The sequence below is a fragment of the Saccostrea cucullata genome, unplaced genomic scaffold (genome assembly GCF_032062105.1).
Source record: "Saccostrea cucullata isolate Sc308-1 unplaced genomic scaffold, CSIRO_AGI_Scuc_v1 ctg2582, whole genome shotgun sequence".
NCBI classification, from domain to species: Eukaryota; Metazoa; Mollusca; class Bivalvia; order Ostreida; family Ostreidae; genus Saccostrea; species Saccostrea cuccullata.
Genome location: NW_026929448.1, coordinates 121387 through 135139, shown reverse-complemented (window position 1 = coordinate 135139; position 13753 = coordinate 121387). Strand labels below are relative to the sequence as shown.

The 13753-nt window shown below is 37.9% G+C and overlaps 2 protein-coding genes across 3 annotated transcripts; both read right to left on the bottom strand.

Moving 5' to 3' along the window:
• Positions 1-728: 728 nt before the first annotated feature.
• Positions 729-5065, bottom strand: LOC134280864 (interferon alpha-inducible protein 27-like protein 2B). Of its 2 annotated transcripts, XR_009994975.1 has the most exons (5): positions 4959-5065; positions 4144-4290; positions 3561-3697; positions 1676-2229; positions 729-1403 (listed from the first exon to the last, which is right to left on the bottom strand). XR_009994975.1 is itself a non-coding variant. In XM_062763310.1 (4 exons), exons 1-4 carry the CDS (start codon positions 5035-5037, stop codon positions 2080-2082), a joined length of 513 nt encoding a protein of 170 aa, XP_062619294.1. In that variant the 5' UTR covers positions 5038-5065; the 3' UTR covers positions 729-2079. The 2 variants fall into 2 exon arrangements, 1 of the variants encoding a protein (XP_062619294.1); XM_062763310.1 differs by having other exon boundaries at positions 729-2229.
• A 490-nt stretch (positions 5066-5555) lies between these two features.
• On the bottom strand, positions 5556-13008 carry LOC134280851 (interferon alpha-inducible protein 27-like protein 2B). Its single transcript, XM_062763296.1, has 4 exons — positions 12891-13008; positions 6971-7117; positions 6616-6755; positions 5556-5931 (listed from the first exon to the last, which is right to left on the bottom strand). Exons 1-4 carry the CDS (start codon positions 12985-12987, stop codon positions 5779-5781), a joined length of 537 nt encoding a protein of 178 aa, XP_062619280.1. The 5' UTR covers positions 12988-13008; the 3' UTR covers positions 5556-5778.
• Between the last annotated feature and the right edge of the window lie 745 nt (positions 13009-13753).

Here is a 13753-nt window from a genome sequence, read left to right as displayed (position 1 = left end):
TCTTTAAGTTAAAAAAGGTAATTCTTATCCAGTCATTTTAGAATAAATTATACGGTCAATAATGAATTAGTTTAAAGCACATGTATAAACTTTGGTATCGTTAACAAAATGTTTTTTTGTAAAATTATAAAAATAATTCTAAATAACAGTTTAAATAAACAATGTTAGGTTTCAATTTGCATAAATTAAATTTTAAACACAAAATTCTTTCCTAAGGCAGATCTAGAGGCAATTCATTTTGTTTTAAAACACTACTGGGGATGGTAGTTTAGTCGGTAGAGAGCTCGCTCCGCGATCAGATGGCCAAGGGTTCGAGTCCAAGCCGCGAGTGAACTAAATCAATATTAAAGGGCATCAACTGCTGCTACGTCAAGTGCTCGATACATGATTAAAGAAAGAGTTGCAAGTATCTTGATTACTGCAGACTTGCGGTTTTATAAATTGGTCATAAAAGGAACAGCGCATTTATATATCACTGAGAAGAAACTATTTAATTATCTCCCCTTGAAAGAGGCTGTGGCCCTTAATTTGAACAAATTTAAATTCCCTTTACCTCGGGATACTATGTGGCAAGTTTGGTTGAAATGGACCCAGTGGTTCTTGAGAAGATGAAAATGTGAAAATTTTACGACAACGAAGACAGACAACGGACAAATTGGAATCGGAAAAGCTCACTTGAGCCTTCGGCTCAGGTAAGCTTAAAAGAAAAAGAAAACACAAATACCAAATTTATTTTTTGAAATTAGTTATTTAATAAGCTTGATACATCGTATTTATAAAACTCCAATGCAAAATTTAACCAAACCAAAAATATAGATCTTGCTTTATACCAAAACCCGTGTCATTATTATAGGTACCGATGCATTTTTATATCCATTTTGTTACCACTGAAGGTAAACCTTTGACCTATACAGTTTAGATCATACGACATATTTATCAAGAAATCTAAGCACCTAAAGATAATAACATATTTGTCGACCTTTACGTGAACTCGTATTGGAAAAACATAATAAATACCTCTGACTGGCGTCACAAAAGCAGCCATTATCAAGTTTATTTTGGGGAAAAAACATGCATGGCAATTTTGAACAGTATCTATATAAACAAAAACATTGCGAGTATTGTATTATATGCTTCCTGTAAAAAAAACTGATAGGGCCATAATTCTGTTTGAAATCACTGAAGCAAGACCAAATGCAAACTTGATCTGTATCTCATCTCGATACACTGACTACTAGTATAATGTCTGGAGGCGTTAGGTAAAAAGATCGGAAAATGAACTACTACAGACTGAGAGACAGACAGAGGGACTCACAGACAGCTAGACAAACACACATACAAACAAACACAGACAAACAAACACAATTATACAGACAAACACAGACAAACAAACACACATACAGCTTAACAAAGACGAACAAACAAACACACAGACAGACAAACACAGACAAACAAACACACATACAAAGACGGAGAAACGAACACATATACAAACACACATACAGACAAACAAACACACATACAGACAAACAAACACACATACAAACAAACACGGACAAACAAACACATATACAGACAAACAAACGCACAAACAGCTTAACAAAGAGGACAAACAAACACACAGACAGACAAACACACAAACGCAGACAAAAAACACATATACAAACAAACAAACACGGACAAACACACAGCTAGACAGCACACAAACAGACAAGGCGACAAGTAGATGGACAAACTAATAGATTTACGAACACACAGACAGACAGACTGACAAACACAGTTAGACAAACACATAGATGGACAAACACACAGGCAGAAAAGGCGACAGCTAGACAGACAAACACATAGACAGACAAACACACAGCTATTTAACAATTTGAAGTTTTACTTATAAAAAGATTTTTTAAATGAATTAAATTTCTTATTTTTAAATCATTAATGGAAAATTGATTTAACAAATACCAGTAAAGTTACATTGCACTTTTTTCCAGTTTATTGTTAAGAAATGGACACAAGCAACCTTTTTATAATGTTTACAAAACATATTATGCCTCTACTCCTTATTAACTCCTTTGAAGGCTATTCTTGTTCACAACCGGAGAAGGCCGAGGAGACAAGGTTCGTCACCGCCGCTGTAACCCCGCCTACTCCGAGCTTAGTGGCCAAGCCCGTACCTACGACACCAGCACTCTGTAAACCGGCGAATACACCTCCCGCTACCGAGGTAGACTGCAAAGAAGTCAAATTTAAATGACTTGAAGGAAACGAGTACCTGTAAACCAAAATGTTATTCGCGAACGAGAAATATCCATGAATTTCGAAACCTACGTGTACATGTACTTGAATATTAATCGGTGTGAACTACAGCTTTTGCTTTTGTATTTGTAGAGGATTTTCCCTCAGTCGTGAAAAATAATTATCGCTGATTTATTTAAATTTGACGATCGGGAAGAAAAGATAACACGAATAATTGCTAGTTTACAGTAATTTCAACACATAATGTTAACCATTACATGAAGAAACTCAATCAAAGTTCAGTATCAAATCATCTATACTCCTCTTGCCGTTTTGAAGGAAAAAAAGAAATAAAATTTCTTTTGATAATTGTACTTTCTATGCAGTCTTAAACGATGGACTGATATAATTTTTTTTTCTTTTTTAAATAAAAGTTTTACTAATAAAAATCCCGAAACTTTATCATTTAGCCATCAATTCTATTGGATCTTCAGGAATTTTATTTAGAATGCATTTTCTATATGGTGATATACATGTACGTGAACCAGAAGTCTTTGAGGAGACTGTAGCTCTACTAGTCTCTACATATAAGAAAAGAAATGTAGCCATTGGAATTGAAACATTGCAACAGACAGAAATCAATAGAATTATGCTTCATAGTGCAGTCTACCCGTGGGCTTATTTATATCCAAATCAAACCAAAACTTTAAGAAATAGCGTTTTCATATTTTTTATAAATCATGACAACATCGTTCATCGAAATCAAAAACAGATGCTCTAAATTATTTATTTTAGTAAGTGTAGTCTTGTTGTGTACCATTGAAGTCAGTCAAAAACTTTTGGAAGGGTAGTGTTTTAAAGGAATATCACCGAATTTTCTATTTTAAGTAACCATCATGATGGCAACACCGTTTTCGGTTTATCGAAATCAAAAACCAATGTTCTTAATTACGTTTCTTAGTGTAGTCTATTTGGGCATTTGTATGAAAAGTTTTATTTAAATTACACGACTGTAGGAGGAGTAGCGTTTCAAAGGAATGTCAAAGAAAATTCTATTTTAAGTTTCCTTGGCAAACACCCCTCATTAAAAATGAAAAAAAAATAATTAAGGTATCGTAACATTGTTAACGTGTGTGCCATGTTATATTGAAATCAGACCAAAGCTGAGGGAGGAGTAGCAAATTTTGAAAAAATTGTTTAACAGACAGACAGATGGACACCTTATTATGGCATAAGCTCTACTGGTCTCTGATTTGTTGAGCTAGCAATTCTCAAGAAGGACGTTTAACAATGAACATAAGTTGGGGTAGTAGAAGTGAACTGACTTGCCACCAAGCGGCTATTGACCCGGCCGTGACCCCAGCAGCAGTAAACCCCATGGCGGCTATCGTGTAAGGTAGTGCTACCACGGCCGCTGTCCCCACTCCTGCAGTTACAAGGGTTTTTCCCGAAATCCAGGATGCTGCAAAAGCAATTTGAGTCGATCAATGAAGCTATTTTAGAGTCAAGAATTAAAAAATCATTAAACAAATCTAATAACTATTCTAAGCCCAAGTTTAAAAAACTCTTTGTTTGCAGCTGCCGACCTATAATTTTTAGACAGGGTAGGTACATTGTAGGTTAGCATTTTTTTTTTGAAAAAAAAATGTTTTCAGATTTTTGTTTGATAACATAAAATAAAGTTTTCATAGGCCTACTATACATTAATACACTCTTGGTATAAACTACTAATTGATAAAGACAAAATTGACAATGAAACACTTTAAATATCCTGAAATTATGGGAAAAAAAATAATTACAAAATGGCTAAAAATGGGTCGGGTGCATTTTCAGTGGGTCGGTAGGCAACTGCAAACAAATAATATTTCATTTTAGGCCCTAGAATCTATATATTTTTGTGAGATTTACCATTTTTACAGTCTGGGATTTCAAAGTTCCATTTTCCTTTTACTAGGCGGAGAACGTGACAGTTGGAGGGTTCGTATCCTTTATCACATCTCAATATACATCGCCCCTCCTCCTTCTCCTCATGCCAGATTCCATGTTTAGGATTTTCTAGTCAGAAAAAGAATAACAAACCGTATAGATGTCCTTAAAATAACGATACCTGAGAGAATTCTTTCGTATTATTCTTTTTCTCCAAGATGAAACTTGCAAAAAATGTTCTTAAATATTTTATCCTTAATTTTTTTTTATTATTTGTCTTTTAAGTTTCATTAGGTTTTTTTTATGTGAAACTTTGTTCCGAGTGTTGGACACAAACTTTGTTCCAAGTGTTGGACACAAACTTCGACCTAAATGAAATCTTGAAATGTTTCAATTTTAATTATTATCTACCCAAACATTCACTACTGCAGTGTAGTTCTCATGGTGCAAACTGTTTTCTGGGTGATGGATTTAATATTACTCTGTCAAGCTTAGAATGGTTTCTTCTCGAGGGAATGTCATGTTTCCAAAATCTTAATCAAATGAAATTGTGTTATTTAAATTTAAGATTTGTGAAAAAAAGAGTTTTGTTTACATTGGTTCATTAATAAAACTGACGACTCCTGTGGTCTAATATCTGCTCGGAAAGTTACACCCTGGACATGCGGAACAACTAGACAGCTGTAAGCTGACAAGTGAAAGTGAAAGTAGATAGAATGCGGAGGGAACTTTTCAGTTATACTTATAAATATTAACTTTTTGTGGGTTTTTTTTAAATAACAACACAAATTTCTTACTTGGACAAAAACAGGAAACTCCCCCAAGAAGCCCCAAACACAGAATTCCTATGATCGGATGACTAAGGCCTCCAGCCATCTTCTGTAATACTCGTATTTACTCTTACGAATAAGAGTTATCCTTCTTTTCGCAACCGGTTCTTTCAACGCGAATCTTCATTTGGGAAAAGTACCTGTTATTGTTTATCATAAAAAAAAATATTCCAATGTTTTGAATGTCATATCTTTGAAAGTGGTTTAACTATAATATATATATATAATTTTTTCAACTTTATTTATTATAAGCAGTATTAGATACTGTTACGAAATTTAATTGTAAAACTACTAAAATATATATCATTTCATTTTTTTGTTAATTAAAATTAATCATGGTATCAGAACAGTTACAGTTAAAAAAGACCTTTGAACTCAAGACATTTTTTAAAATAATTTTTAATACAGAAAACACAGGCACCCGACTTTATTTATTTTTCTTATAATAAAAAAATATACCCTTACCTAATAATGAATTAAACCGGTTTATTATTAGGTAAGGGTATATCTTTTTATTATTAGAAAAATAAATAACGTCGGGTGCCTGTGACAGAAAATTAAAAATTCCTATTGCATACCAGGCATAACCATAATTTTTATTTAACTTTTAGGTGACAATATCACACAGTCTTTATTGCACATGTATTTTAAGAATGATCGAAATAAATAATTAAAAATGCTTTATCTTCAATGTTAAACATATTTACATGTACCACTCAATAATATTTGACACTGTTCCGTAAAAAAATCCAATGTTTAAGCAGTAAACAGCGGTTTTAATCGGATATTACTCCTGTTCACAGTTTGAGAATTTTGAAGAAAGTAGGCGTGTAGCCAGCCCCGTTAATGTGCCCACTCCTAGCTTAGTAGAGGCGGCCGCACCCAGTACACCCGCACTCTGTGACGTAGCGAACCAGCTACCGGCGGCCGTAAATGGAGTCTGAAAATAAAATATGTTACTTTTTTTTCAAATTGTTTTACTCTTATTATTCACATAGGCTTCGGAACCAGGGGGTGAGGTGGGTGCTAAGGGGCTTACCCCCACTTTTTTGCAATTTTTTTTTTTGTTGGTTTAGCCCCCCCTTTCAATAAGCCCCCTCCTCCACTCACTTTCAATTTCCTACCGACGCCTATGATTCGAAGAATAATGATTTATCGATACAATGCGTTTTAAATATGTTTATTTACATTATCATTGTCTTTGTCCGAGATAACATTATACTTTATTTCAGTCTAAATAAATGTACTGGTTCATCGAAACATCATATATTGCTTAAAGTTTGTACAGTCATCCATTTCGGAAGAAGCTGAAATAATTTAAGGTTTACAAAAAAAAATACACAAGGGCGTTTAGTATTAATATTGTGACCATCACTGTCCATATGTGCATTATAATTTGGCATAGGCGTCAGAAGCAAATTAAAAAGGGTAGGGTTAACTGAAAATTCGAGGGCTGAACCACCAAAAAAGTTATCCCAAATTTTAAATGCCTATATTAATATATCTATCTTTGCTAAAAAAGGGGGGGGGGTCAAGCACCCACCTAGCCCCTCCCCCTGGTTCCGACGTCTATTTGGTATATCTCTAGAATATTGAAATGTATTCCGGTGGACATTAGACTAACCTGAAGCCAGGCAGCCAATGACCCGGCAGCTACTCCGGCGGAAGTAAACCCTGCTGCCGTCAGCGCTACAGGCACTCCCACCACTGCCGCCGCCGACCCGACTCCTGCCGCCAGAACGGTTTTCGCCGAAAGCCAGGTAGCTTTGAATACAATCAAGACTGTATCAGGAAATAAAGCAATTGAACTTACTACACCTTAACTAGCTGCAGAACCGTAGCTCTCCAGTCTGTGGATGTATATATTTTTTCTTTCGGAGAGCTACAGTTCTGCAGCTACACCTCAATGTATAAATCCCCTCCACCCCACCTTACAAAAATATCTATGGAAGAATCAATCATTTTTTTTTAAGATGTACCTTTTTTACAGTGAGGAATTTCATGGTTCCATCTCCCCTTCACAAACCGTAGAACGTGACAGTTTGAGGGTTCGTATCCTTTCTCACATTTCAAAATACATCGACCCCTCTCTTTCTCATAAAACCAGTATCCATTTTTAGGATTTTCTTATAAATAAAGAAAAATATATAATTATATATGCTACAGTAGTTTTATTTTCAGCAATTTTTTTTTATTATAATAGAGAGCTTTCTCCACACCGAAAAACAGGTTGATTGATCATGGTCATTTTAGGACTATTTAACCTTACCTGAAAAAAAAGAAAGATATCATATCTGTTTATAGGTTACCCTCCTATTAAAAATCTTTTTTTAAGATAACCTTTTGAGCTAATTTTCTTAGGTTTACAAAATAATTTTTCGTGTTATAACGGCTTTACGCAAAACATTTATGAATAAACACGCAACTTTCGCGAATTAATACGAAATTTTTGCGACAATTGGTTAGTAGGGGAAGAGTCTACACACATATAACATTGATTTGTGAGGAAAGTGTCTACACACATATAATACTGGTGTATAGGGGAAGAGTCTACACACATATAACACTGGTGTGTGGGGGAAGTGTCTACACACATAAAACACTGGTGTGTGGGTTAGTGTCTACACACATATAACACTGGTGTGTGGGTTAGTGTCTACACACATATAACACTGGTGTGTGGGGGAAGTGTCTACACATATATAACACTGGTGTGTGGGGGAAGTGTCTTCACACATATAACACTGGTGTGTGGGGGAAGTGTCTACACACATATAACACTGGTGTGTAGGGGAAGTGTCTACACACATATAACACTGGTGTGTAGGGGAAGTGTCTATACATATATAACACTGGTGTGTAGGGAATGTGTCTACACATATAACACTGGTGTCTGGGGGAAGTGTCTACACATATATAACACTGATGTGTGGGGTAAGTGTCTACACACATATAAAACACTGGTGTGTAGGGGAAGTGTCTACACATATAACACTGGTGTGTAGGCCTACGTGTCTATACACATATAACACCGATGTGTGGGGGAAGTGTCTACACATATAACACTTGTGTGTAGGGGACGTGTCTATACACATATCACACTGGTGTGTAGGGGAAGTGTCTACACACATATAACAGTGGTGTGTGGGGGAAGTGTTTACACATATATAACACTGGTGTGTGGAGGAAGTGTCTACACACATATAACACTGGTGTGTGGGGGAAGTGTTTACACACATATAACACTGGTGTGTGGGGAAAGTGTCTACACATATATAACACTGGTGTGTAAGGGAAGTGTCTACACACATATAACACTGGTGTGTTGGGGAAGTGTTTACACACATATAACACTGGTGTGTGGGGGAAGTGTCTACACACATATAACAGTGGTGTGTGGGGGAAGTGTCTACACATATGTAACACTGGTGTGTGGGGGAAGTGTCTACACACATATAAAACTGGTGTGTGGGGGAAGTGTCTACACATATATAACACTGGTGTTTGGGGGAAGTGTCTACACACATATAACACTGGTGTGTGGGGAAGTGTCTACACATGTAACACTGTTGTGTAGGGGACGTGTCTTTACACATTTCACACTGGTGTGTAGGGGAAGTGTTTACACACATATCACACTGGTGTGTGGGGGAAGTGTCTACACAAATATAACAGTGGTGTGTGGGGGAAGCGTTTACACATATATAACACTGGTGTGTGGAGGAAGTGTCTACACACATATAACACTGGTGTGTTGGAGAAGTGTCTACACATATATAACACTGGTGTGTGGGGGAAGTGTCTACACACATATAACAGTGGTGTGTGGGGGAAGTGTTTACACATATATAACACTGGTGTGTGGGAAAGTGTCTACACACATATAACACTGGTGTGTGGGGGAAGTGTCTACACATATAACACTGTTGTGTAGGGGACGTGTCTTTACACATTTCACACTGGTGTGTAGGGGAAGTGTTTACACACATATCACACTGGTGTGTGGGGGAAGTGTCTACACACATATACCACTGGTGTGTGGGGGAAGTGTCTTCACATATAACACTGGTGTGTAGGGGACGTGTCTATACACATATCACACTGGTGTGTAGGGGAAGTGTCTACACAAATATAACAGTGGTGTGTGGGGGAAGCGTTTACACATATATAACACTGGTGTGTGGAGGAAGTGTCTACACACATATAACACTGGTGTGTTGGAGAAGTGTCTACACATATATAACACTGGTGTGTGGGGGAAGTGTCTACACACATATAACACTGGTGTGTGGGGGAAGTGTTTACACACATATAACACTGGTGTGTGGGGAAAGTGTCTACACATATATAACACTGGTGTATAAGGGAAGTGTCTACACACATATAACACTGGTGTGTTGGGGAAGTGTTTACACACATATAACACTGGTGTGTGGGGGAAGTGTCTACACACATATAACAGTGGTGTGTGGGGGAAGTGTCTACACATATATAACACTGGTGTGTGGGGGAAGTGTCTACACACATATAGCACTGGTGTGTGGGGGAAGTGTCTACACTTATATAACACTGGTGTTTGGGGGAAGTGTCTACACACATATAACACTGGTGTGTGGGGAAAGTGTCTACACACATATAACACTGGTGTGTGGGGGAAGTGTCTACACCTATAACACTGGTGTGTAGGGGACGTGTCTATACACATATCACACTGGTGTGTAGGGGAAGTGTCTACACACATATAACAGTGGTGTGTGGGGGAAGTGTTTACACATATATAACAATGGTGTGTGGGGAAGTGTCTACACACATATAACACTGGTATGTGGGGGAAGTGTCTACACATATAACACTGTTGTGTAGGGGACGTGTCTTTACACATTTCACACTGGTGTGTAGGGGAAGTGTTTACACACATATAACACTGGTGTGTGGGGGAAGTGTCTACACACATATAACACTCGTGTGTGGGGGAAGTGTCTTCACATATAACACTGGTGTGTAGGGTACGTGTCTATACACATATCACACTGGTGTGTGGGGGAAGTGTTTACACACATATAACACTGGTGTGTGGGGGAAGTGTCTACACACATATAACACTGGTGTGTGGGGGATGTGTCTACACACATATAACACTGGTGCATGTGTAAGGGAAGTGTCTACACATAGATAACACTGGTGTGTTGGGGAAGTGTCTATACACATTTAACACTGGTGTGTGGGGGAAGTGTCGACACATATAACACTGGTGTGTGGGGGAAGTGTTTACACATATATAACACTGGTGTGTAGGGGAAGTGTCTACACACATATAACACTGATGTGTAGGGGAAGTGCACATTTAACACTGGTGTGTGGGGGAAGTGTCTACACACATATAACACTGGTGTGTGGGTGATGTGTCTATATACATATAACACTGGTGTGTGGGGAAGTGTCTACACACATATAACACTGGTGTGTGGGGGAAGTGTCTACACACATATAACACTGGTGTGTGGGGGACGTGTCTACACACATATAACACTGGTGTGTGGGGGAAGTGTCTACACACATATAACACTGGTGTCTGGGGGAAGTGTCTATACACATATAACACTGGTGTGTAGGGGCAGTGTCTATACACATATAACACTGGTGTGTGGGGGAAGTGTCTACACATATAACACTGGTGTGTGGGGGACTTGTCTACACACATATAACACTGGTGTCTGGGGGAAGTGTCTATACACATATAACACTGGTGTGTAGGGGAAGTGTCTATACACATATAACACTGGTGTGTGGGGGGAGTGTCTACACATATAACACTGGTGTGTTGGGGAGGTGTCTATATACATATAACACTTGGGTGTGGGGGAAGTGTCTACACACATATAACACTGGTGTGTGGGGGAAGTGTCTACAGACATATAACACTGGTGTGTGGGGGAAGTGTCTATACACATATAACACTGGTGTGTGGGGGACGTGTCTACACACATATAACACTGGTGTGTGGGGGAAGTGTCTACACACATATAATACTGGTGTGTGGGGGAAGTGTCTACACACATATAACACTGATGTGTGGGGGAAGTGTCTATACACATATAACACTGGTGTGTGGGGGAAGTGTCTACACACATATAACACTGGTGTGTGGGGGAAGTGTCTATACACATATAACACTGGTGTGTGGGGGAAGTGTCTACACACATATAACACTGGTGTGTGGGGGACGTGTCTACACACATATAACACTGGTGTGTGGGGGAAGTGTCTACACACATATAACACTGGTGTGTGGGGGAAGTGTCTACACACATATAACACTGATGTGTGGGGGAAGTGTCTATACACATACAACACTGGTGTGTAGGGGAAGTGTCTACACATATATTACTGGTGTGTAGGGGAAGTGTCTATATACATATAACACTGGTGTGTGGGGGAAGTGTCTACACATATATAACACTGGTGTGTGGGAGAAATGTCTACACACATATAACACTGGTGTGTAGGGGAAGTGTCTACACATATATAACACTGATGTGTGGGGGAAGTGTCTACTCACATATAACACTGGTTTGTGGGGGAAGTGTCTACTCACACATAACACTGGTGTGTAGGGGAAGTGTCTATACACATATAACACTGGTGTGTAGGGGAAGTGTCTATATACATATAACACTGGTGTGTGGGGGAAGTGTCTATACACACATATAACACTGATGTGTGGGGGAAGTGTCTACACACATATAACACTGGTGTGTAGGGGAAGTGTCTACACACATATAACACTGATGTGTGGGGGAAGTGTCACATATAACACTGGTGTGTAGGGGAAGTGTCTACACATATAACAGTGGTGTGTAGGGGAAGTGTCTATATACATATAACACTGGTGTGTGGGGGAAGTGTTTACACACATATAACACTGGTGTGTGGGGGAAGTGTCTACATATATATAACACTGGTGTGTGGGGGAAGTGTATACACACATATAACACTGGTGTGTAGGGGAAGTGTCTACACATATATAAAACTGGTGTGTGGGGGAAGTGTCTATACACATATAACACTGGTGTGTAGGGGAAGTGTCTATATACATATAACACTGGTGTGTGGGGGAAGTGTCTATACACACATATAACACTGGTGTGTGGGGGAAGTGTCTACACACATATAACACTGGTGTGTGGGGGAAGTGTCTATACATATATAACACTGGTGTGTGGGGGAAGTGTCTACACACATATAACGCTGATGTGTGGGGGACGTGTCTACACACATATAACACTGGTGTGTAAGGGAAGTGTCTGCAAAATATCTCTTGACTAAATAAGTATTTTTTACAGGTGTGAGTCATTGAAAATGACAGGCAGAAAAAAATTGTTGGGTAAGGGGGTTGTGCCGCAAAATCAAAATAGGAACAAAATTCAAAACTCAATTTCGAGTGTGATAATATGTGGAGGGGGAGGGGCAATGAAGACACACACACCCAAAATAACGGATAATGCAAATAAAATTTACCAAAAAAAAAAAGAAATAAAAAGAACTAAAACTTGCGCAAAAATTTTAGAGAGGGGCTATTTTAAGAGGCAATACTGGAAGAAAAACTGTCTGTGATCGAGTTGAGTTAGAAAAATCTAAATGTAAGCTGTCTTATCTCAAAAAGTGTAGTTAAAATAAATCTTAAATGCCATTGGGCATCAAAGCTTTCAAAGTGAATTTCTCCCATCAAACTAATAGCTGTGGGCCATAACCAACAAAAAAGTGGGCGTATGTTGTGCAAGTGTTCTCACTAACAGTAAACGAAAGTGAATCTGTAAGAGAATAGACTCATTACTTACATGAAATTAAATTAATCTTTTTATCAGTATTTAATATAGGTGTAACACGTATATTTCTTACCTGGACAAAAACCAGGTAGGGTGAAGACCATTAAACAACAAAACACTAAAACTAAACAGCAAAATCCACAACAACGTCTAACAGATAACTTAACCATTTTAGGAAATACCCGATTAAAAATGAGAGTTATCGTTCTTTACACATCTGCTATCGGTGGCTGCTCGCAAGTGTTAATAATTTTACAAGTTTAACTTGATATGAAGCCTACAAAACATATCTTTTAAAATGGGAAAGTTTTTTGACAGGAAATTTGTACATTTGTCCTTGGTATTTATTTTCACATTACTAGTATTTCGACCCTGCACACAAATGGTGCATGCAGTCGACAGTATATTGTTGCAATTACGGTGGAAAATGTGAAGATACCATGCTTTTTGAACAGATTTTAAAAGGGTCCAGTACGTTGTAGTTCATTTCTCGGTTATCCTTTGACTTTTAGTAAATCGTGGCATTCGCAACGTTACATAATTACCGTCTAAAAGTAACACAGCTTTCATTCACTATTGAAATATACATGGGATAGAAATTATGCGAATGTCAGCGAGTATAGAAATAAACTAATACAGTGTCTCGGATGGCAAAGAGGTGGGGTTTAAGTCGTCTCATCGATCGTTGTCAACAACAATTTAAAGTCCTTGATTTTATTTATTTTTTAACCAATGAGAATCTTTCCCCATTTGACAGACGCCTATAACGTAGCGCTTAGAATGCCATACGAACTGAAAGTCCACGGTTAACTGAGAATAGTAATAAAGTTGACAAACTTGGTCTCATAACAATGTACCTTCCGTGTAAACATCTCATTACACGTGTATCAGGCTTTAAGTTGTCATCTTTATTTTAAACATCATTATAAGTTCAAG